Genomic DNA, 27,023 nt, shown 5'->3' on the forward strand with positions numbered 1-27,023 from the left:
ATCTGAGTTGTGGTGACACTAGTAGTGTCAAGATGGAGTAATGGGGAAGGAAAAAGCCAAGAATGGCAGCAAAATTGTCACCGCTGATGTGATCAATACTAGGGTCATGCAGATGATTTTCCAGAAAAAGGCTAAATTTTAAAAGGTTTTTTAGGTTGCTGCAGGTACTTATATCTTTACGATGATTTGTAAACTAAGAAAAATTTTTAATATTTAAGGAATTCACACCAAATGCCCTAAAGATGCATGAATTTCTTACCACTGATAAAATCCTCTGCACTCCGTATTTATGAGCTCCTGTTGGTGTATCTGACATGACTCAAAATGTAACCAGACCTTTGGCATCAAAAGACACTTGGGTAGCTTGCTCTAACACATGCAGTTCAGGTTGAACATTCCATTTGTGAAGTCACACACTGCAACTTAAAAAAGCAGCCATGTCAAAGACATAGCTTTCCCATGGGAGACAGAAGAATTATGCCCACGACTGATGGTGAAAAGTCTGTCAGATAGGCACGTCTTAAAGACTTGAGCTTGAATTCTGCCCAGGAATGCAGCACTTGGCCATTATGTGCCTCACACCACTGTGAAAGTCAGCATGCAAGGAAAACAACTAACAGGACAGCAGAGACAATTTTTAAAAACTGTTTCTTAGAAACTTGAAATCTCAGAAAAATAGGGCTCAGCACTTTGGTTCTGCCTCAGTGCCAAAGGCAAAAGAAGGCAACTGATACAACTGGAGTTCCATCAACTGCACTGACACGTGGGACTCTGCGTGCATGTGCGGCCTCAAGAAAACATTTTTTCAAAGGAACCTGATCTTGCATGAAAGAGACATTCACATCTGCAGCAAATACACAGAGTCAAAAGTTTATTTTCTCCTGAAAACTTCTTGAAACAAGATAAAACTCCTTCTAAATACATCATCTAGTGGATCATCATTGAGTAACATTTTTAAGCCCATCAGGTATGAGAAGGCTTTATACGACACCATAAAGGCAAGCAGACCCAATGATCATTTCCTTTCATTCTTAAGAAAGCCAGTTTAAAAAGTGTAAAAAAAAAAAAACTTGTGTCATACCTTAAACTTGTACTTGGTATATCACTGACTCTGCAAAGCCTCCAAATATTTAACTTCTCAAAAGTACTGTTTGGATATATATCTGTAATCTTGTTAGTTACACTATAATCCTACCCCAAAAAAACATAGTGCAAAGGGAGAAAAGCCAGTCCTCAAAGAACGGCTGGAAGTAAGACATACTGATACACAGAAAGGGGAAGTAAAAAAAACGACACAACGAAAAACCTATGAACAATGTCTATCATCACCTGCTCTCACAGGCAAGAAAACCTGTATGTCCCCTCCTATCCACAAAGTGGCAGAATTGGTCAGTTTATAAATTCAGTGAGGTAGAAGGAGAAATTCCCTCACAAATAATGGCTGCTAATGCATGGGCTGGGTAGAGTTACAGTATGTCTCATAAAAGTTAAGTCTTGTTTATTAATAAGTAAATACAAGTGGGATTTTTAACTCAATCATTGCAGACAGAGTTTGTGTTTTAAACACAATGCTAAAGTTGCATTTGCAGCAGGATACAAAACCAGCAATACTAAAAGCATCATTTTGCAACTCCAAATTGTGTAGTTTCATGCTGAGGGAAACTATTTAAGTCCCACAGCACAAAAGTTGGCATATTAAAAATTAAACTGCTATCAATGCATTCAGTGATCAACATGCAAAGAACTCACACACTAAACACTCAGTTCTACTTTTATGCTATGATTCTGGTTCTTGTCTTTATGCTAAGTCACAAAGCAGGTAAACTATTTCTTTTGTCATTAGAACAGGGAATCCCACTTAGGAAGGATGCAAGTCTTGGATAACTAAATAAATTTTTCATACTTGTACGTAAAGCTGATTGGTTTGCAGCAAAGGAGACTCAAATTTGTCAACCCACACCACTTTTTTTTTTTTTAAGTTAGTCACTTCACCCTTTCAAATTGGTTCTGTGAAAGTCCCTGGCTCATTAGTGATGTGTGTTTGATGTGTCACACCTTAGATCAGCACAAAGTTTAATAGTTCCTGCATGGCAAGAAAACTAAAGCCAGCCTGGATATCTATCTCACAACATGCTTTCAATATTTACTCTAATAAGAAGCATTAACTATGCTTATTTCAGAGTTAATCTAGTCTAACATTAACATTTGCTATGAAGTCCAAAGAAGTTTGACATGAGGCTTGCATTACTTGTGAACACGTAACAATTTTATTATGTGTAGGATATTTACACAGGTATGTAGATGACAAAGAAACTACATTGTAATTCACTGAAGAGGTCTTAGCGAAGTACAAAACCTAGTATACTAAATATGTTCACAGGCTGAATTGCACATTCTGCAAAGATGTACTACTTACACACTTTTAACTTGCATGACAAGTCATGCAAGCAACATCCCCCCATGTAAGCATCATTATGCTCTTTTTTATCCTCACCCCTACACACCGCTTCCTGCAGTCAAGGAACAGTGGCCGAGCATAGCATGACATTGGTTTAATATCTTCTAACTTTTGACTGGTAACTAGAATATGAAGCAGCTGCAAAACTCACAAATGCAACAGGAACAAAAGGCTAGAAAACTTGCAAAACTACCTTGTTTTGCACTATGCTTCCAACATCTGCCAGTAATTTCAACTCACAGATTTGTAATACATCAAAAACTTTAATCATCAGTTCAGAAGACTTGCTTCAAATTATGAACCATCACTGGTACAAAAGGCAGCGAAGAGCTACAAATCTAGTAAATGGCCGGTTTCTTATCTACAGATACTCAACTTATTAGAAGTTTAACAGAAAGCAGCATCTTTAAAGACTCTTGGCCATTACGTTAAAGAAATATTTTGCTCAAACCAAAAAAGGTGCAAGCTACCCAGTGAAAACTTTTTCCACAGCTCAGAATGAAGTCTGTAATAGGCATAGAATTATTTTAAAAGAAAGAGCAACTCTTTCTCACCACTCCCTGTTCTTAAAATTCACAAGTAGAAAAGCAAGAATTCACAACATTTGACAGTCATATACTAGGGGCTGCATTTCGAATTAATTTACAGGTAATTTAATACTCTAATTGAATTTTCAGGTAAGTATACAAAACACTTAATACATGACACAAGCATCTATAAACAACCTATGTCTGTTTTTTATTCCTTATTTGGAAGACGTTCAACACAGGCCTGAAAACAAACTAGCCAAACTAGATTACTAACAGGAGAAACAAATATGAAATCTAGAAATTGCGTTGTTAAACATTGGGCAGTAATTCTTCCATATGGCTAAAAGCAGAGAATTAGCCAGAGCTGATAAAAGGCTGTGCCAGAAGAATAAAGAATCATTAACAAATCATAGCCCTATCATTTATTTTTTTAATTTTATTTTTTTTAAACATAGTTCAAGAATAGTTTTCAAGACTAGAATATCCTTTAATCTCGGTAGCTAACTGCTTCAGTTAGCTTTCCATGCTACAACCAACTAGTTCACATCTAATCCTTACACATTAAACTCTGATTTGGATACAGAATCTGAATAAAAATTGGCCTGTGACACATTGACCTCAACTCCTATTAAACAGGATACAAATACTGCTTTGCCACAGTGTCAACACACTTCAAGGTAGTCCCAATCAGGCATATAATTTTAAACCTTAGCATCCACAAGGTCCTACAGCAAATACTGATATAACTGTAATAGTTGCTTCAGTCATATAGTAAGATTTGGCATTGTTTCCCCTCCAAGGACATTTTTTCCAGTTTAACTTATTTATTCTTTTACTCAAACTGATTTCCAAGATATTGAAGTTCCCTACACAAGCGGGCAAATTAAAGCATTATTAGAGAAGATATTGCTGCAAGGCTCTGTTACAGTATTTAATATTTTAAATAACTCCTGTTTGAGAAGTTAGTCGTCCTTATGAGCAAATCTTAATCCCACAACATAAATTATTTCAAAGATTTTATTAATTAGGTATCCAACAGCCTGGAGCTTGCGAATTGAGCAGACCCTGTTTTATTCATGAACACTCTTCTCAAACTTAGTAGTTAATATACTTCATAAAACTGACCTAAGCAAAGGCCATTTACTTCAAATTCGCATAACATCAAACCTATTAGGCCTAATTAATTACTAAGCACTCTAAGACACCTATTTAGAATTACTCAACAGTGAATTTGTACAATTCTCTGAAGTTCAAAATAATTCCCTAGTAATAAGATTACACTTTGTTTTATAAAGCTTTGTTTTATAAACTAGTCAAAAGAAAACAGAATATTTTAACACAGTTAACAGTCATCCAGCATAAGTTAGTAAGTGGCTATGACAATGTACAGTTCTGGGATCTTAAGTGTTCTGTCTACTTCTATATGCTATTAGAATGGATACTGTAAGATTAAAATTACCAGAAGAGTAAGCCTGTGCCTCAAACTATACCTTCACCACTTTTGGTAACTATGGTGCTCTCATTACTTATTTTAGCAGGACACAGGCTTTCTTGGAAAAACCTCAGTACTCTGACCAAAATTAATAACAAGTAGCACCACTGAAGTGATCTGAGCGACCTAGACTCCTTTCCATTCTCACCCCTCTTTCTGGTAAGAGTACAGAATCACAGAATCACTAAGTTGGAAAGGACCTTCAAGATCATCAAGTCCAACCATTAATCCAGTGCCACCATGTCCCCTAAACCATGTCCTGAAGCGCCACATCCACACGTTTTTTGAACACTTCCAGAGATGGCAACTCCACCACCTCCCTGGGCACGCTGTTCCAATGCCTGACCACCCTCTCAGTGAAGAAATTTTTCCTAATATCCAAAGAAATTTTTCCTAATATCCACACACAGTTCAACTCCCTGTGACAGGTTTTGCTAGTCAGAACACCACATTTACAGGAAAAGGATGGTTTAAAGCGTCCAGTCTGTTTAACCAAAGATATCCATACATCTTAGACTCTACATCAGCCTCCAATAGATTTGCACACAATCAGAATCACCTCCTCAGATATTTATTTTAAAGCACTAGTTAGAATCCAATGTCCAAGTGTGGTTTCAGGCTGCACATCTGTATTTTATATTGACACTTAAGTGCTACAGGTAAAGAAAAGCCATTTAAGAAAGAAGGGGAAGGGAGAGGGAGAAAGTTTGGTTTGCATAGACCACTGCATCTCCTATAGTTGGACAATCCTTAAACTAGAGGTTGAGAACTACATTTCTCTCCATTTGACTTTTATGCTGCATGCATAAAGGAACACCATCACTCCCCCGGGGCAGAGGATTTTACTCTGTCAGAGCTTTGTTTTGTGCGTAACAGTTTAGAATCACAGAATATTTGGGGTCTGAAGGGGCCTTTAAAGACCACCTAGTCAAATCCACCCGCTGTGGGCAGGGACATCTTTAAATAGACCAATGTTGCTCAAAGCCTTATCCAACCTGACCTTGAACACTTCCAAGGATAGGGCATCCACAACTTTTCTGGGCAACCTGTTCCAGTGTCTCACCACCCTCAAAGTAAAGAATTTCTTCCTTATACCTAATTTAAACCTAACCTCTTTCTGTTTAAAACCACTACCCCTTGTCCTATCCCTACAGGCCCTGGTAAAAAGTTTATGCATGGTGATCACAGAAACAACCTGAAAAGGGACTTAGAATCACTTCATCTTCTACCTCCAAAAAAATTTAGTAATCTGCATTTATGTTACTGCTGACAAATTTGTTTATACCCTGCTCTTTAAAACCACTAAGTTACTCCATAACCCACCTGACAGTCTGTTTAGCACTTTGTATGACATTACATTAGGTTTTTACATAAATATTTACCTTACCTCTTTTTGTTGCTACCCATTACTTAAAGCTTATTATTTCATGCCCTATTCAGAGCTACAAGTCACAGATTGTTCCGTGTTCTTGCTAGTATCATTTGAGCTCCCCAAGCAATCCATCTCTGAAGCACACTTCTCAAAAGTAGACATAGCATTCCAGTGGAGACTTTACCCATACTGAAAAAAAGGACTACTTCCCAAAAGGGAAGGACTACTTGTTATTAAAAAAGGCACACTTTTCTTGCGGAAATTGTTTCAACTGTCTTTTGGAAATTTAATCTAAAACATCTCCCTAGCTTGCTTAAAACACCATTACTTCAGTCTCAAAATTGATAGTCGGAATGCATGTTGTTTTCAGCTTCTCCGATACACACAGAAGCTCTAACACTGTAGAATTCCAATTTGTCATTGAGGGGACGAAAAGCTTCCAGTTAGAAAATTGAACTTGTTTTCCTGTCGTTTTTTTGGTGCACACACATACACCCACTTTCTTTTGTTCCAAAGCTCCTCTGGAGACATACATTGAAAGTCTTCTCTCCCCTCCACATTTTAAAGATGGGAAAATGGATGTTGAGCAATGCAATATGCAAAGTGATAGAAAAGTCATCTCAGTTTAGGTCACTAGTGTGTCTACTCACAAGTTCTCTGGGCCACTCAAATCCAATGTAAATCTAGTTTCAATTAATTAACAAGTTATGAATTGGACTGCATTAATAAATCTGATCTTAAAATAGCACATAGTGTGATGGTAAGAGGTAAATCAATGATCTTCCAATCCCTACCGTTCTCGGTTAAATTTGAGTGAATGAAGTATAGCAGGTCTCTTCTGACGTAAGTTCCACAGGTGTAAGGTGTCATCAGCCAAGGCACTCACAAGAGCTCCCTGTGAGAAAGAAAAAATTTTAGTCAACTTCTTTTCATAACCCTAGTATCAGCATATCATTATTATAGTGGAAATATATTACATATTTGCTACCAGGATGAAAAAAATATTTATAAGCACACACATCAACAGCATAGCATAGATAAGTTTTAAGTAGTAGTAATGAGATAACTGATGTGATCACACGTCACTGAATGCTCACTAACGTTTGCTTCAGTGTTATACTGAGAGGTGATGGGGAAGAAGGTGTTTCCGGTGCGTGCACATCAGTTCCCTCACGCTGAACTCTGCAGAGACGTTACGCAAAGAACTCAACTGTTATTATCTATGTGCTGACAAAGCTAGTGAGGTTTGACTTCGTTGTTCCTCTGTCCCCAGCTAGCTGAAGAACAGCACTACTGTCAGATCTCAGTTGCTACACCCCTAGGAAAAACACACCTGAAATTACTGAGGGATCACATTAGGGATCATTGCTCAGCTCATGTCTAAAACAGTAATTTCATTTGATAGAGTTAACTATGTACTGAAACTGTTAGTACTGTTGAAAACATACTTTACTACTTCAAGAGATAACTTGCAATGTTCAACAACATAAATGTTCCTAGCAAAAAATTCTTGCTTATAGCAAGAAGAGTACTCTAGACAAAGATATTTTCAGCAGTTAGTCAAGCATTTTCTAAAATTAAGAAATTCAATGTATTTATAATTATTACTGTTCGCCATTCATGTTAAGAGTCACTTGTGTTAGCTTATTTTGATACTTGCTTAATGAGAAGTTGAAGAATTTATCTTCTCTGAATTATGGAATATGTATATAATTTTACTAACCTCATTAATCAGGAACTGAAGCTGGATTACTGCAGCTCCACTGTCATGTTGGCAGTAGCATTCAACTCCTGGCCGACCAAAGCTGGAATCGGTACCATTAAGGAATAATTGTTGTATGTAACATAGGAAAAAAACAAACACCATAACCAACATCTTCACTATCACTAATAACACATTTAAACAAGTTAACATTCTGCTTCTAGTGAGTGCAGTCAACATATTTAACCAAGTAGATTTTGAGTGATTACCAAAAAAAAAAATTTATAAACAACAAAGTAACACAAAGAAGTTAAAAAGCCAATCTTATTTATCTCCATGGAAAATGAAAGTTATGTATTTCTGCTTAACTTATATAAGGAATTCTTCATCAACAAGAACATAACAGAATAATGAAGCAGTTACTTTAGTAGTGTTAACTATCATGACTAGTATAAAAGGAAGTTAATCTAAATAAGCATCATAATCAAATGATCACTTTTTTGAAGTGCTAAATGAGCTTTCTCTCCTTTTTAAACATTGCTTGAAGATGAAAGAAGAGCTGAATAATGCAAGGCATGTTAAAAAAATCTGCTGTGACAGAGATAAAAAGATCAGTAGCCAAAATATGGACAAGTCAATGGGAAGTTATGCACACTGTAAATTTCCAGGACCTCTGTATCAAGACTTCCTGGATTCACACCAACTATGAGATAACAAAAGCTTGTTTGTTTTCCCTCCCACATATAAATCAGTCCTGTACTTCCATAATGAATATCAAATAGAAGCAGCAACACAGATTCTTTCAATTCTCCATACTTGATTCATTTATTAGTTGCAAAGATTGTGTACTTCAAATGTGGTTATTGCCTTTCTTCTGTTATGAAATTAAAGAAATTCTCCAACCTCTTGAACACAGAGCAGAAATAACACAAGTCCAGATGAATTATGCAAAGCAGTCAGTGTTTTATCATTGTAGTATGCCCAGGGATTCTGGAGTATAATTTTTCAAAGAGCTGCACACCTCTTGTTTTAAACAGGGCACCTTAGTTTTTAGAAGAAAGGAAATCATTCCAAAGATGTATGAAAAACAGGGAATAGAATGTACAATTAGTTGTCTCAGTACACACTAGAAGTTAATAAAGCAGTACAATTCTCACCCATTCTGCAAGTTTTCTATTTATGGAGAAATTGTTGATCAAAAAGAAAGTGGACATAATACTCTTAAAAGAACGTATGCATTCACACTAGAGACAGTTGAAAGGCTGAAAAGACTATTAGGTTGCACACAAATCAAAACTCAAACGCATCTCCTGCTCAACCTCTAAGCTGGAAAGATGGAATGCAAGTATAACTACAATGGGATCAAGCCTGCTTCAACACACCATAATATTTTAATTTTTAAACTTCAATCACGTTCTTCTAGACTAATGAATCTGCACAACATCCAGCTAAATAATGAGAGATACACTAAACAGATGTTGAATAATTCAGCAAACTTAATACCAGCTTTCTTCCCCAAACAGAATTAGTAATTTAATTTTGTTCTGGCATTGAAGTGCTTAAAGAGCCAGCTTGCCTCACCTGTTTTTTCCCCTTATATTTTTAAATGCTTATCAACATGTTTCCTGTACAAAGAAGTCACTTGTATTCCACTGACAGTTTATAGCTCTTTAAAAACAAAAAGAAAAGAATGACAGAGCTTAAAACTTGGGGGGTGGAGTAGATTATCCCCATAAATGACACATTCTACACAAACACAGAATACTTTTAATGTAAAATCATTGCTTTTGCTTTGGCTATGGATTGACTACACAAATTGCCAGATTGGGAAAAAAATATCCCCACATAGAACACCAGAAGTTTCAGAGCAGATTTGCTCCAGCCTTGCTCATGCTTCTGCATTCACTTGAATTAATAATTATTTGCAGAAATAGACAAAAAGTCCACTTCTGAAAGTGAAATTCAGATTCTTAAAGGAACTGTATTTTAAAATTTGTTATTTATCTGCACCGACACAGGTAATTTTCTAACAAAAGAAGATTTCCCCAGCCCCTCCCCTGAACATCAGCTTCCAACATAATTAAATGTAACCCTTGTTCATCCACCCACCCACCCACAGTTTATTTGGAATCGAGGCTTTACAGCTAACTTGCCCCAAAACAAGAGGACTATGACCCAGAAAAACAGAGAAGCCTGTGGATTCCTCAAGTTACTCCAACCTTCAAATTCTAGGCCTCAAAAGTTTTCTTTAAGCACTTCTGATACAAATATTTCTGGAAGCACTGTTATAATTAGTCAGTAAAAATTTCAATATTAAGAATACATGAACACTTCTTTAAACAAAAAAATCCTTCTGCATTTTCCAGGACACTTGAACCAGTTCTCTCTCCAGAAGTCACTAAATATGCAATATTCGGAGTAAGTTTGCATAAGCTTCAAACATTCAGAGCAAGTTTCTTTTTGACAAATTAGTGGAAGGCTCATATGCAGATCTGAAAATAAAGAGTTTGGCCTCCTTTATAGTGCTTACAGTTATAAAAAAAATGAAAATAGTCGTTGAAGCTAGTCCCATTTAGTTCCTTTACCCAAGGATTATGTCATCTTCACTTTTTCACCTAGTAGCTAAAATTATTCTTCTCATCACAAATTAATATCCTCCTCCTAATCAGCATTAATCTTCTTTTCTAAAGCAATGCAAAGCCTCCCAGTTTTGTGGGGCATGCCGAGTTGAAAAAGCATGTCACTTAAATACTGAATGTAGAAGGATAATAATACACGCCCATTTCACTACATGTTAAGCATTTCTCATCCACACAAACCAGGCAGCATCCCAGGGAATATAGTTCAACCAAATCCTCTATGCTTGCATATGTGTGCTTAAGGCAAGACGGCTCACTGTACTAAACAGTGATCACCTACCTCATCGTAGTTCCCCAAACCAGGCAAAAGTTATAATGAATAATGACAAGATGGGCAAAGCATTTTAATTTTGTAGACAGGAAAAACTCCCTGCCAAAGACCTAGGGTAGCTCTAGAGGAAATAGTCTGCTCTGAGCGGTCTTCTAATTAAAGACTCATCCTTCTTCCTTCATTTCCAAGCATTTCTTTCTACTATTCCTGCTTCATCCCCTATTCCAAATATTAACAAGTTCCAATCTGTTAATTAAATTAATAGCTTCTCAGCTGTACCTTTGAATATTGCTTCTGCATTCCCCCCTGCCATTAGGAAATTAACCCTGGAAAACCCTAGTATTTCATTGTCTTCACTGCATGGTTGTTTGTTTTTTTTTTCCAAAAAGCAAGTAAGAGACAAAAGCTGTGGCTGAGAGGAGGAAGAGAACATACTCATGTCTTAACATCAGTGTTCATTTTCATAACTGTTAGAAGTGCATGATGTTAGAAATGACGGTGAGATTTCCAAATAGTAAGAAGAGAGACTTTTAATCTTTATATACTTAACATACTCATCATTGCCATCTCTGGATACAATCCAACAACAGATTAAAAAAAGACATAATTTACATCAAGTTACAGAACACCATAAAGTCCTGGTGATACATCTAAGCAGGACCAAAGCAGTAGAAGAGCAGCTTCACACAACTTTCCCGTTTGTCAATCTTACTTGCACTTAGACTAATCTGTACTATTACTTGCACATAGAAAAGCATGAGCTCTCACAAACAACCTCATAAAGAACAATCTATCAAGATACACAGCTATTTAGCAAGAGTTATTCAAAAAGTCAGAAAGTACTACAGTCAACACTGTCTACAAAACTAACTTTGACCTTTCACACCCATGTAACAAGATAAAAATCCACAAAATACTTTTAGACTTCATACCAACCCTGATATGGTATCATATCACTATTGTTCAACAACTTTAGGATTATAGAGTTTCCTTCTAAAGTTTTAGGCCTGCATAGCAACTTGCTATGTTTATATCACTTAGCTAAGTGGGTCTTTATTCCTCCCCATGTCTCAATATTTGTCTGCAAAAGTATACAATATTTTTGTCAACATTACAGATCCACTTTCCTATATGTAAATAACAGCACCAAGCAACAACAAACTAGGGCTTTAAAGCTGAAATTACAGTTCATCAGGTGGAAATACTATCAAATTACGGGTAACATCTTACTACGGGAATTCCAGCCAGACCATTGTGATGCATTCTCCTTCTGCCAACTAAGAAGAGTGAGAAGGCAAGAAAACTGACAGTAAGAAAACAGGATAAGGAAGCAAATGTTAGATACAGACAGTCAGAAGACACTGGCTGCAACTTCCATGCAAATATAGCACTTGTGAATTAGCCAATACTTAGACAGTTTGACCTCAGCACTTGGACAGAAAAGTCAACATTACATATTATACTTGGACACCAAATCAAGCGTCCCCTAGAGAGTAAAGAACTAACTTCCAGTCAAAAGAAATAATCTACATTCAGCTTCAATCTTTTAGTCATAAGGATGAACATAATGCAAGGCACCTCAGAGATGAAGAGGCTAGGATTTCAGTCCTGGAAGGTTTCCAAAAAGGTTTTTCCCAAAGGTCTTCCCTTCTCTTGGAGAAGGAGGTGGGGGAAGACAGGAAGATAAATTGGAAGAGATTATTTACACTCCAAAATATTGGAAAATACATTATTTTTCTCATTTTCCAGGAATCTTAACATGATACGAAGTTCCCAAATATTTTTGAGAGCACAACAGTATTGACTGTTCAGTGTTTTAGTTTTTTAAATCAACTTCCCTAATAATTCACTTCATTTATAAAGCAATGCTCAGCTCCTTTAAACATCAGAAACCAATTGATTCAATGTTAACTTAAAAAAAATCTTAGACTGATAGGATGAAAAAGGAGCTCTGTTTTGAAAAATACTAAAGTACATAGATCTCAGTTAAAGTTCATTAACTAGTTTCTGCATACAGGAAGTTGCAGCAATTTTAAAGCACAAAACCACTTTTTTTTTTGCTCAAATTAGTATAAGTTATATATTTTAAAATTAAACAACTATTGAACTAATTTGCAAGGAAACAGATAGAAAATGGATAGTGAGCAGATATTTATATCTGATCCATTTTCTAACAACAATAATAGCTAAGATATACTTCGACTCCTAAACTTCCAAGTTGCTTACATAAATATGCACAAAGACAGTATTTCCCAGGCAGCTATGAAAAGTGCCAGCAAGTTTTCTGTAAAGGCTGTATTTGGTAGATTTTCTCATAGTTGCCAGTGAGAGGCAATCGTCATTAGAACAAGATCTAATGAAGTATTACAAATGCCAACAGGATTAAAAATCTGCAATTCAAAATCAAACAAGAAACAAAGTCATTTTTCTGTATGCACAATTCACAGATAGTAAAGCATGCTGTTAAATGAAGAGGTAAAAACATCAATTTAGACTAAACATAGTATATTCAAAAAGCTAACAAGGCTGCAGTCTTTCCTTTATTCTACTCACTTGGTTTTCTGATCCAAGTTCTACTACTAAGTCTAAAAACTGTATTTCAGCACTAACAATGCAAACAAGGTCACCAATATGGTACTTTTTCGGGTGGGATGGAAGGGAAGGAGAATGGTAGAACACAAGGGGAAAGAGTAGGAAATTGCTACAAATACATCTGCATAATAGGCTCCTCTGACTACATAAGATGCAGTGAAATGGGTGGTAGCTGCTAACTGACTAAAGTTTTTTCAAAGACCATATACAGAAATTAAACCCAGGAAATAACTCTGTATTTTGAAAGTTCTTCATCAAAATTCAGAGGTAAAATTCTGTCGCATACTTACAAGTCCTGATCATCTGTCATCCATTTAAATGAGTTTAATAACACGTTAAAATTTGACATTAAAATTACAGACATCCTACTTCACCCATCTGTTTGGTAGCACATACTACATCACAATATTAATTATTAACCAGGCTTTTCCTATTATGTCCATAGTTTCCTATTTGTAAATAGTTCTTTGCCTAGAACTAGGGAATACTTGGAATAAGAATGATGTCTTTCCAGTGGCCAAAGATTTTGTACAGACGTTGCCAACAGCAGCATTAATAAATGTAATGCTGTGAACTAGACCTTAAGTGAATTTGTATACCTATTTAATTTAACTTCTGAAAGCATAAAAAACTCTATGAACCATAACCATAAGAACTTATTATGTTATCTAATAAGAAGGACAACTCCATATTTTCAAATAACATAGACAATCCTTGCCCAATCAATTATTGTCTGTCAACACTTATTTCTGACTGCAAAGCAACTCTTTGCTAGGTCGAGAAGTCTCTCTCATCATTCACACAGCATGATCTAAAATACTTCCCTTAACTCTTGCCCACCAAACAAATACTCTTTATTTATTTTAAAGCCACCGATTACTGGATATTCGTGACAGAAGACATTAACTATAATCTATAATATACTATAATCTAACTATAATATAACTATAATCTAACTATAATTGAGTTATTCCATCTCAATTTTTCTCTCCTTTTACAGAAATTGTTATTCTCACATCATCTTTCCTTTTGGCACCAATGCCTTATTTCTCAAATTGACTATTAAACCCTTTTAACTGTTCTTTTATCCCAAACCAGGTTTTGCTCCATCCTTCACCTTTGCTATTCAATTTACCATTCTTTATACATCCATTATTACTCACTTGCTTTGAGAAAGAAGGCATAAAAAGCAGGTCACTAAAGCAGACTGAACTAAAAATATTATCAACATTTGTTGGCAGATGTGGATGAGGAAAAGGTCTTAAAGACCACTTTAAGTTAAAATTTAAGTTGGTCACACATATGAATTTCCCCCAGATTTTGCTGTGGTCTCTCTCTCAGTACCGATATTAGCTCCTCCCTTTGGACACAATCCTTCAACACTTAACTTGTGGATGAGGCTTAAATTCACCCTTCTGCTTCCCCACACCATTTTGCCTTGTACCAATGATGGAAGTAACTCCCTCTTCCAAACACTCCTTTAGAGAAAGTTTAGTTCATCACTAGTTTTACCAATACAGTGGTATGGTACACATCGCAATACAGTGATGCAGATAAAGCATGTTTTTTGCTTATGCAGCTTTTTGAAGTATTTACTAGCAAAGTGTTAAGAGGGTCACACATAAGAATTACCAACACTTCCATTATACAGACAAAAAGTAAAAACTTAGACCCCAAATCAAGGCAGTAGATACAAGTTTACCTCTCTGTCTATACCAACTTGACATGACAATCTGGGCACAGTCATAGTGGTAGTGGTCACAAGCTGGAATCTTCCAAATACCCAAAGTGATGTTCACAAGCAGTACTGCTGTTATTGCTTTTTAAGTATTTCAGCTACCAGTACCTAAATCCTAATCCAAACATAATGCAATAAATGGGTCTCAGGAGAGAGTTTCCTGGAAGTCTACTCAAAAGCATTAAGCAGAGAGACATCTTAAGTCTTCTCCATTCAAAAAGGCACTTAAGACTTTTAAAATCAGCCTCAAACATATAAGAGCCACCAATAACTATCCTCTTATTGCTACTATATTTTGCAATAAAGTCTGAGAAAAATGTTTTCGGTTTTATTTTAAGCCTCCTCAGGTTCCACTATAGCATAATTTTTAGTTTTGCAAACCACCAAAGGGGCTGAGAAACTTACTATTTCAATACTTTCAAAATGGTAGTGACAATTTTATAGGTTTGCTCAAAATTACTGCCACAAATGAAACACTAAGGTACAACTCAAGCAATTCAGTAGATGGCACTCTTCCACCAAAAGAGGAAACCATGTTCTCACATAAACAAGGGGTACCTTGGAGATGAAATTCTTATTTCTAATATGCAAAACCAGTTCCTACTCATTATGGTGCTTTTCATGGAACTTTGAAAAATAGTTTGTCGCATGACAAAATATTAAGAGGGATTACTATGTTTTGTTGAAATACCTGTGATTTTACTTAGCTATCTTATCCAGCCATTTGTGCTATTACACATAGCTCCATTTCACACCACAAAAGCAACTGCATATCAGTGTTGCATGAAGAGGTATTTTTGTGGCTTGTGTTTACCAGAAATCCAACTTGAGATGGACTATTAAAAGGTTGACATTGTCCCTAGAGGTTGCTTACACAACCTTAATTCCTATCTCAAGTATACTATGGTAATTCATTTTTAAAAGTTTATGCACTATCTCAACATCTCCATCTGGAGTACTGGGTCCAGCTCTGGAGCCCTCAGCACAGAAAAGACATCGACCTGTTGGAGCGGGTCCAGAGGAGGGCCACAAAAATGATCTGAGGGGTGGAAAACCTCTCCTGTGAGGACAGGCTGAGAGAGTTGGGGTTGTTCAGCCTGGAGGAGAGGAGGCTCTGGGGACACCATACTGCAGCCTTCCAGTACTTAAAGGGGGCTTACAAGAAAGATGGGGACAGACTTTTTAGCAAGGCCTGTTGTGATAGGACAAGGGATTAACAGTTTTAAACTAAAAGAGGCCAGATTTCGACTAGATCTAAGGAAGAAATGTTTCACAGTAAGGTTGGTGAAACCCTGGCACAGGTTGCCCAGAGAGGTGGTAGATGCCCCATCCCTGGAAACATTCAAGGCCAGGTTGGACGAGGCTCTGGGCAATCTGGTCTAGTTGAAGATGTCCCTGCTCATTGCAGGCCTTTAAAGGTCCCTTCCAATCCAAACTATTCTATGATTATATGAACATCACTAGTAAATGTTTTGCATTATTTAGCTTAAATTTTATTTTAAAATAGTGTCAGAGATATAAATGGCCATTAGAAAAGCCTAAAATTAAGTTGCCAGATTAAAAAAAAAGTACTAAAACATGCAGTTCTTCAATATCATTAAAATGAGAAGCATAGCATTAAAAATAACACTGCCAAATCCATCTTAACTCTTCTTTTAAGAGTTGTTGCAGATGACACTTCAGATCCTGTAGTTTGTTCTCTCTCGGTGTACTTGAGGACTTCAGATTGGTCATCAGTGCTAAAGAGTTCCCATGAGAGTATAAACACAGAGCTACCGTTTGGTACAGGCTGTGGATGTCAGAAACAAACAGCTTTTATTAGCACTGGGAAGGAGATGATTCAGACAATGTTATGAGGTTTCCAAGTACCCACAGCACAGTTTAAGACTGCAAAAGGATGGAAAACAGTTCATCAACAGAAAACCACAGTCCAAGGTAGTTCTCCTGTGCATCTTTCCTGCAGTTTTTCTAGTAGGCACTTTAACTACTAGATGGACAGAAGGTATTACTGTGCAACTCTAGCCTCAGTGACTTTTTTTTTGATGCTTTAGAGAATCTGCTCATCTCAGCCTTGTGTACTTCCACTTCCTGTCAGATTCTAAGTAGTGTCTGATACTTCAGGCAGTGCTCATCTGCCCTGCTATTATAAGAACATTTTTTTTCCTTGTTTGTCATCACTAGTAATTTCTGAGACTGAAGAGCTGTTTTGATCAACTTTGACAGAAGGGAAGAAGTCTTGCAGATAATACTTTGCTGTAAGTTTTATGAAAATTGGAAGCTAGGAAGAGGGAAGAAACCCAGGTTAGGTCCATATCCCATCAAAAGGAAGAAGGTAGCAGCATTACCCCCACATCCTAAAATAGAGGATCTGTATAAAATGCTGCAATCACATGAAACATTTCAAAAGTTACACCACACAGGTAATTATACTACAAGATAGAGCCATATGATAGCAGGTTTCACAAAAATGTCTGTTTCTTTCCTTTAGATAAAAGTATCCAAAATAATGAATATCCATATATTACAACTCAGTTCCTATAACTGAAACTGTTCCAGTTCCAAGGGAAGGGGAAACCCCTTGGAACCCCTTCTCTTCATATGACAGCATGAAGGAAGTTTTATACAGAAAGTCACGGTTTCAAGCCCTTCAAAGATGCACAGCTATGCCTCTTTATGCCACTCCGCACTTCCAAGGTTCCTCCACAATCCTGTAGCTTAATTAAAATATCTAACAATAATGCTGCAAGAATGAGATTGTCTTAAAAAACACACCCTGAAATTTAATAGTTCGACCTCTGATTTATTAGAAGCAAGGAAAGAGGAGGGGGGGTAAAGCAAGCTGAGCATTTGTCTACACTTGCCGCATAGTCAAGGAAAGGCTCCAGAAAGAATACAGGTTTTCCTTCCCACACAGTGCTGCTGTCTCCACTACTACCCTGCTCCCCAAATGCCAAGAGAAGACATTCATATTTCCACTTTTTTAAATGGTAAAAAGGCAGCAAGGTAAAGAGCAAGTCTGCACAAAGATGTACTTGAAGAGAAATACAGCTGGATTCCTCAGAAAATTACTACCTTCAAAATAGCTGTTGTTGAAGTACAAAACTAAGGAAGTTTGGACTTCTTAAGCAATTTGGTTCCCACTGGAATCCTCAGCAACTTATTTACACATGAGAACCACTCCAAGAGAGTGAAATGGCTCCCGCTTACTTAAAAGTATTTCAAAATCTAGCAATCATGTATCTTCCAAAAAAAGTAACCTCTATCATCACTAGCCACAGTACAACCCCTGCAAATAAAAAGTTTAAAGAGACATTAAAAAAAAAAAAATCAAACACTCACTGTTTGAGTTAGACTATCACAGTCCAGAGCTTTACTGAGGTTTTAATGTCAAAGCCTGAAGTTACACACATCAAATAGACAGGGCTACCCACCTTCTCCAGGCAAATCTCTAGCTGTGGAAAGCAGTGCTTCAGAAATGCTACAACATGAAACTATCCAGCGGCTCAGACAATAGAAAAGTATTGTCTGGAACAGGACTCTTCATCCAACCTCAAGATGGTTTTCTAAGCAGAAAAATCCAGATTATTAAAATTAATGTGGCATTGTAGCCTAGTCAGGTCAGACCTGCTTTGAGTCAGGCAAACCTCCATTGATACAGTGTAATTCACTGCTTAAAATGTTTTGATTAAAACATTTTAATGTTTTGAGTGTCAGCTTTTTTTCCCTCAGCAATAGAGAAGATGAAATTAGTTTTGAAAGTTCACTTCTGTAACACCTTCTTGTCAAAAAATACAAGGGGAAACCAGCGATGTAACTCTCAGCCAGCTACTGCAACTCCTTAGAGGTTGCAACATGTGGAAGTTTTACATATGCTCTGCATGATGAGGAGTAAAAATACAGAGGGCTCATATATAAGCTGGAGTAGTAAGCATTCGAGTTTATACCTGTCAGACTAAATCACTTGTGATGTTCCTTTTTAAAATTTACTGGAAAGAAAAACCAACCAAAACACAGGGGAAAACTATCGATTCCATGGTTTGGCTAGAAAAGCTTGAAGAGAATAAATACTATCATTACAAAGTACCATTCAAAGTTTATTTCTTCTTTTAAATGTTAGCATAGCAGAATGGCAATCTTAAACAGGAACAAATAATCATCTCGTATATTTACAGTGGTCAGTAGCTCTGGGTGAACTGAAAAAACACACACACACTTCAAGAAAAGCTTTAGCCTAGTATTCCAGAGCTAAATTCAAGTCACATATGGTCTTAAGAGAAAAAGCTACATGTATCTTATCTTCCGTTACCAAAAGAGAATCTTTACTGACCAACTGCATGCAGATTCACTTTAATGGTCTGAAGCATTACAAGTCTGGAAACATGTTGCTTGCAAAGTATCCCAACATCTTTTGCAACAAAGGACTTAACCCCCCCCCCCCCGACATATATGCTAGCACTGCAACCTTAAGTCTGATTACTACTCCTTTTTCCCCATGAATGTCCAGGTTCCCAACTTCAGCCTCCAGGAAAGGCTGGAAGAAGTAGGCTGTTTAATCAAGAATCACCTACAAATCCCCACACACATTCTGAGTCTGCTCGACCCTCTGAACTTGGTGAGCCTGCAGAGAACAGGTAGGCCTCAAATTCACTGTGCGGTAACAAGGCTGCACAGTCAGGAAAAAAAGAAACATTTCAACAGAATGAAGCCCTATCCCTCCTCAGAAGCCGCATACATACACATACTTGATCCTCTTGAATCAGAGAAGGAGGAAAGAGTTAAACCATTCCCTCCCAGACCACCTGAGATGGCCTCTGCCATGATGGATACATTCTTGGAAGCTAATCATGGACAAGAGCTACAATTAACTCCACCAGAAGCAGCACTGTACTAAAGCCCACCTGAAAACTGTGGAAGTATTTTTGAAGAATCATTTAGTGAGAAATACATCAGTCACGTACAGACACCAAAAATTGCATATGTTTAAGATAATGACAGACTAACTAGGTTTCAAAAGACAAGCAGAGATATTTCCATTAACCCATAATTCCCAATAACTCAAAATAGCAACTATAAAAGGAACAATCTCTTCAAATAATCTCCTCAAATACAAGTGAAAGAAGGAACATTAACTAGTGGCCTGTTGTACAAACCCAGGATGAAGCCTGTTTTACTAAAACCCACCACAGACTGATACATGCATTCCAGTCAAACATCAACAAAAATAGTATGCTGAAAGGCATTTATTAGTAGTCATCTAAAAAAAGACAGACAAGTAACATAACAAATGATAGCTGTGACCAGCACTGAGGTACTAAGATATTTTACATTATGAAATATTTTTAAAAGTTCTTATTAGGAGCTGAAAATAATATATTTCTAATGATTTACTCATACAGAATGCACTCGTGATCATTTTAAAGAGCCTCCATTAATACACTAAGACAACACTAACAACAAGCACCCCTAACAGTTTAATTTCATCAGAAGTGAACTCTCCCCAAATTAAGTACGTTTGTATAATTTACAATTCTAAGCTTTTAATGTACTATATTGGTCAATGATATGTTTCAGAATACAGAGAATTCTCTACTTTTTTTTTGGGGGGGGGAGTGTAGAACAAACTATGTGGACAAAGTTTTCAAACTATTCTTTTAAGTATTTTACCTGTTTTGTAACTGAAATCTGCTAATTTTAAGCTTGACACTAAATATAATTTCAGGAATATTTTACAAGAACATTCTCTTTAAATGAGCTTTCCTACAGCAGGTGAGATTATATTCTTGAAAGTGACAATCCATTAATCTAGATTAGAACGGCAAGCATTAGTAGCATCATCTTTGTCAAATTGAATATGACTACTGTAATAGCACACTATGATATCTGAAGAATGTCACAAGGTAGTTTTCCCCCATCAAAACTTACTCAAGGCCATTGTTTTCTGAACTTGCCCACCACTCTAACTGCAACAGTAAGCTCCACTGCAGACAAAAAAAGCAAAGGCAGAGAACATTATCAGATCACAGTGCGATTACCATACTTGAGTTTTCATACCAGCTTCCTTGATATTAAAACTCACCTCTACACCACATCAACACTCTTGGCATCGTACGTTTTACTATACCATAGAAACTGTTTCATCAGCTGTTCAGGCATCTGATAAATTTTGCTTAAGCAGCAAAGATTATTTCCTTGCTAACAAACCACAGAAGCTGAGAAAATTTCAAGTTGTGTTTATAAAAATGATTACAACATAAAGTACTGAGTTGAAATGAAGAAGTCTGTACAAACATACTGTTGAACAACTTCATAGTTAAGGAATTCTTTCCTCTGACAGTCAGACTAACAGCAGAGGAGCCACCATAGATGACTCAAGCCAGAGGTCCATGCAGCCCAGCACTACCTCCTACGACAGCAATCAACGTTATTTAAACTTATTTAAGTAGAGCACACAAGCCCGGCCACTTTGCACCCTATTCCCTTTCCACTCCCAAACCAAATCCTCTTAGTGGATTAGGTATGATAGAGGACAAATCCCACTCTAGTCCCTTCAGCATTTGCTGATTGAGCCATTGTCCACAAGTTTGTCCATTCCCCTCCTGACTGAGCTGGTAAGGCCTGCCGACACCACCTCCCACACGCACAAATTCTAGAATTTCACTACTCATTATATTCAAACTAAAAACTGCTTTTTATCTTTTGAATCAGTCGAATGGTACTTTAGTGAATGCCCCCTAGTTTTTGCACTGCAAACTTGCGAAATGACAGCTCAGCAGGCATTTTAACCAGTGTCCCCTTGATTTTGCAACCCTTGATCATATTTACCCCTTCTCCTCCTCTCTAAACTGAGGAGACCAAGTGTTGTTAATCCTCTTGTAAGGCAGACACTCTATTCTCAATAATTCTAGTTTCCCTCCACTAAATCCATGCCACTTAAGATGCAGAAACCAAGAAAACACAGGACTCAAATGTGGACGCACCATTGCTCTATATGACAGCGAAATGATGCTTTTTTGTTCACCATGCTCTTCAAAGTTTGTTGGGCAGATTTGGTACAACAAATCAAACAGCCAAGTTTTAGGTGATTCAGAGAAAATACATACCCTCTTATCCACCAGTCTGAAGCTTTGTACTTTGACTGCTGTGATCTTTATTCCTCAGCAAAGACCTAGTTTAAGCTAATCCTATTTTTCTTTAATACACTGTATTTATTACGTACAGTACATTAAATACATTTCTAAACATATAATACACTATTACATATATATGTATCAAGTAAATATCAGCTTAATTCACCTGTCTGAATTCATGAAAATATACACAAAACTTACAAACTAAACATTTAAGTAGAATTCTGGCAATTGAAGTGGTGTCTCCCAAGTTTCTGCAGCCTTACTAAGAATCGAATCTTCCCCTCTCAGGTCAATTTTGAAAATAGAGGAAGACTACATTTGTAAAGAACGACCCAACTTTGAGTTACGAAAGCCTGTAGGTAGGCACCAACTAGATACTTCCCTCCTCCCAGTTTTATAAACTATCCTTCTTTAAAAGGTTTTCACTAGGGTAAGAGCTAAAGTCTGTATGTATTCTGCCCAGGCCAGGGTACACTAGACACAGACAAGTTAAGGTCACTTCTGAGCACTTAAGGGAGAAAAGCCTGTCCATAACCTTAACAAAATAACAAGGATCTCTACAGCTTCTGCCTACTGAAATGAAATACAGGCAGCTCCTATTTGCCAGAGGAACTGGTGACACTGATCACCTCTACTGCTTATTATGCCAAGGCAAACGACCTTAGCTTCAGGTGCAAGAGTAATAACAGTCTCATTTTTAGCAATTTTATAATATAGAAAACCCATCAAGACAATTTTTTTAGTGACTACCATATACTCACATTTAAACCACACTACCACATTTCTGGCTGCTTTGTAGTTGTAATTTCTGGTACTAAAGTAGAGCTAGCTTTAAAGTCTGCTACAAAGTAGGGGACCAAACAGATACTGATGCATTCAAATATTGATCACTTAGCTCTCCAATTATAGCTATGCACCAGCTGCAATATCTATGTACTTGTAGATCTGTAGAAGTTAAGGTTTTATTTCTGTAGAGCTGTATCTGCAAACTGCTGTAACAGAGGCCTTTAGGGCTGTTAGCACTAGTACTACACTGAACATAATGCAGGAAAGTTACCTGTAACAAGAAATGTGTTTACCAAGTTTCAGTCAGTTTATCTACAGAAAACTACAGGAGGTAAAAGAGGTCACACAAGCGTCGTCAAAAAACCTGGTCTGGAAATGACAGAATGCACTGTTAGTTATGCACAACAAGACTGTCAAAGTACCAGACCTGCTTCTGGTTACAATATGCTAAAACACAAAACTGCAGTTCCTAAGTATTTTGTAACCAAATTTCATTGTTAGCACCTTCTGATGTGCTGCTTCTCTCTCTGGGAATTGCCAGCAGAAAAAACAATCATCAAAAGTCAGTAAAGTTTGCTCAGGAAATGCCACCTCCTCCCCACATTTTTTTTTTTCTTTTTATCCATAACAGCATTTATTTGATTTGGAAATTACTGGCAGAGTTCATGTAGTGGGGGGGAAAAAAAACAAACCCACAGTTCTTTTAAACTGCCATAGTTCAAAAGTTAAATAGTTTTCCTCCTTTGCTACTCAAGTAAGAAAAGAAACAATATTAGAGAGTTAACTCCTCCTGCCTCTTCCTCACAGCATCCCCTAAAGGCTATATAAATCCCATTCTATTTTACTTTTTTCTTTTACTATCCCTTTGACTATTAACATAATTGGGGCTATATTCACAGTACTTCCATGGGCATACAAGTGTTATGTTTCCCACCTAATTATTTTAAAGAATGAGGGGATATTCACCATGCCAGCAAGAAATCTCATATGTAATCACTTAAATGGAAGTCTGTTGGGGGCTTTTTTTGGCAACTTTGCTTTTTATCTGACATTTAAGGGCAGCTGTGAGGCTACTCACTGGACCTATTTACTGCACAAGTTTGGAACACATATAAAAGGGAATGCCAGACAAGTTATTGCTCTGCAGCCCATTCTGCATATTAATAAGCATCACTAAAGCTTAGTAACTGTACTTCTAATATCAACACTACAAAGTTCAGTCAAGAATGTTTTTCAACTGTGAAGAGGAACATCTGCTCTTTTTAACAAGGTAGTAAGACTGGATAGAGCATATGCTCAAAAAATACAGGCAAGCTATTCCTATCAATTTAACATTAAGTGATCACAAAAAATTAACATTCTGTTCTATCTCTGTAATGAGAAAGTAGAAAAATGCAAATTGCTTTTGTCCACCTGCTGCTGAATACAAGTTGGTGTTACTAGGTGGGAAAGATGCAGGACCTTTAGTAGAAAGTTATCAGAAACATTGGATACCAGCTGGATTACCTCTTTGGTTGGCTACTCCTGAAGTGTTAAATATATCATCTTAACATAACCAAAGATATTTGTTTCACATGTTCTAATTAGCTCAATCAGCACAACCTAGCATTTGACAAAGCATTTAGTCCTGCACTTTGTTTCCTATACTAGCAGACACACATTTTACATTTCATCTACTTCCACTATTCTTGACACTTAAGATAAAATGCAAAGCAAAGGAAAAATCTGTAAGTACAGAACCACTGATGCAGAGTAGAATTACTGTGGACAAATGACTAGGGAAGGTCTATTCCTGAACTGCAATGAAAAATTTTTACTACTACAATATCAGAATCAATCTTAATTGAGCAATTGATATAGCTGCCTCAGTGCAAGTGCTATCAATAACTACTTTTTTTTTTTTAAGAGAAGCTGAGGTATTCAAAACAGACTAAGTCTTTGCAGGAAGTGATTAAGTTAGAACAACTAGTATGCAGACTAAGGCTGTCACCAAATTGTACAGGTTTCAGATATAAAAGCAGTTTTGGAATCTCTTACCCAAGGAGAGATTTTAACTGTAAGACAAAATGGTTCTCATTTGTGGCAGAGAGTCTTAAATTGAACATCAACATACCAGATCAGGCTAAATGATAGCCACAGAAGCAGTAATTTCATGAAAGCATCGTAAAAATCAAAATGAATCAGGATTCAGTATGAGTCTCCAGAGGCTAACAGAACTGCTACATATTTCAGAAATCTACTCAGTAAGGAATTCTACCACTCTAAGACAGTCCTCACTAGTGAAATATTTCAGTTTTAGCTATTTCCAAGTCCTTCATTGTTTTAAACAGTGACTAAATTAAGTGATAAAAATATCACTGCCAGAGATTTAATTTAAGTCATTAGACCGTCACCTGTATTTGCACTGGAAGTCAAAAGACGTAGTAAGTTAGTGCTCCCTTTGATAATCATGTAAGCTGTATTATTATCAAATGCCTATGATAGAAGTGTTGACATGAAAAAGGTCACTCAAATTATCACTAGTTGAATACTAAGAGGCTATGCTTGATTAGCAATTCAAGTACCAATTACGATACCATGATTTAAACATGGTTCAGCAAAATATGGTAACTTCAAAAACTGAAAGACAGCACACTGGCAGTGGGTAAGCAATGTGCTCTCATATGTGGTTTTGGTTCACAAGCACCACAAACTTCTTCCTTGGGCTGGCAAACAGATAAATATAAAACATGTCTAAGAATTTGATCTCCGGAAAAGTCTCGTCTACTCAACTAGATATATTTTGCAGGATTAAGAATCTGGATTTTTCCCAAAAAAATGTAATGATCAGTTTGATGGTACACTCCAGATGGGCCACATCAAGAGTAGCAACAGGAAAAGAAAAGATCCAAGAGATAAAAGATAAAGATCTATCACAGTATTAACCTCTCAAAACTCCTAAGGACTCTATTTTTTCCATATGTGAAGCCATTACCAGTTGGCTAAGATTAAGAACAAAGTGAACTGTTCCCAAAATCCACATCCTCCAGTTTTGACTTCATATAGAATGTAATAATTCACAAGTCTTATTTTCATTGAGCTTCTATGTAGATAACCCTACAAAAACAGATGTGCTATGGGAACCCTGATAAATAATGTGAGTTTTCACTGTTCCATTAAACTGAGAAACAAAAAACAGTTCTAGAAGAGCAATAGGAAATACACATATAACAACTGAGGGCACTGCTAGTGACCTTAAAGGTAATGTGTAAGAATGCTTATCCTTCCCTTGTAAAGAGAGACCTCGACACTTAGAAGAAGTCTAATGCAGTTACAAAATTTCTGCCAAACAGGAAGTTTTGTTAGGAAGGGTTTGTAATCTTGGTTTGTGCTTTCAAGCTGTCTTTATCACATCTCAAATTGTGAGCTGCTTCTACTTTCCCAGACATGACTTTACTGAAACTGCTCATTTCTTCTCCTGCAGCCATAATGCTACTTCAGTTCTAAAAGCCCTTCCACAGTGACTGAGAAGGAACGAATCCCGTAAAACGTCAAATTAAGAGCCCAGTGAATTGAGCACAGAACTCTGAAAGCCTAATTTGTCCAATTGCCTGTTACATTTTAACACCATCAGAACACACAATCCATACCACCCCAGTGTTTCACAAATAGCTACTAGGTACAAGGAAACAGGTTAGCCTAGTGCTACAGTAACACCTGCAGCCTTGCAAGCTTTGCACACTTCCAAAGACACTTCCTTCCCCAAGCTCAATATGACGCAGCAAGTTTGAAGCTTGCAAGGCTATATCCATTAGGCTTCTACTCTCCCAGTAAAATACCTACAGGGAAGAAAAGTTTTCCTTCTAAAGTTCATTTTTATAAGTTACAGTACAAGATTTAATACAGTTATGCATCAGGTATTTTCAACAAAAGCAATTACGACTAAAAGCCATTCAGTAGAATTGTATCAAAAAGGTCAAAGACCTACTGCAGCACAGACTTATCCACAGCCACAGTTCCTTCAGAAGTAAACCTGCTCCAACATGGCCTTACCCATGGCTGCAGTCCCTCCACAGGTATACCTGCTCTGTCACGGGCTTATCCATGGCCACACACTTTGAGGTGCGCAGCATGACCCCATGCACAGCCACTGATGCTTCAAGATGTATGTTCTCCCACATGGACTTATTCTTGGGCTACAATCCCTTCAGAGGTATACCTGCTGCAACACAGACATAACTGCAGCCACATGAAATGTATCTGCTCTGGTGTGGGCTTATCTGCAGTCACAGATGCTTCAGGGTGTCCTACTCCCATACGGGTTCATCCACAGG

At 37.0% G+C, this 27,023-nt stretch overlaps 1 protein-coding gene across 3 annotated transcripts in view; it reads right to left on the bottom strand.

The window, feature by feature from the left end:
- STXBP5 (syntaxin binding protein 5) overlaps window positions 1–27,023 on the bottom strand; it is a gene marked incomplete at both ends in the record, with an annotated part of 108,853 nt that overhangs the window by 72,556 nt on the left and 9,274 nt on the right. For all 3 annotated transcript variants that reach the window (XM_081997561.1, XM_081997560.1, XM_081997559.1), the window contains 2 exons: window positions 6,647–6,747; window positions 7,576–7,657. In XM_081997561.1, the coding sequence (XP_081853687.1) occupies window positions 6,647–6,747; window positions 7,576–7,657 (183 nt within the window). The remainder of the gene's footprint in view (window positions 1–6,646; window positions 6,748–7,575; window positions 7,658–27,023) is intronic.

Source organism: Phaethon aethereus (assembly GCF_964289735.1).
Source record: "Phaethon aethereus genome assembly, chromosome: 3".
Classification (NCBI taxonomy): domain Eukaryota; kingdom Metazoa; phylum Chordata; class Aves; order Phaethontiformes; family Phaethontidae; genus Phaethon; species Phaethon aethereus.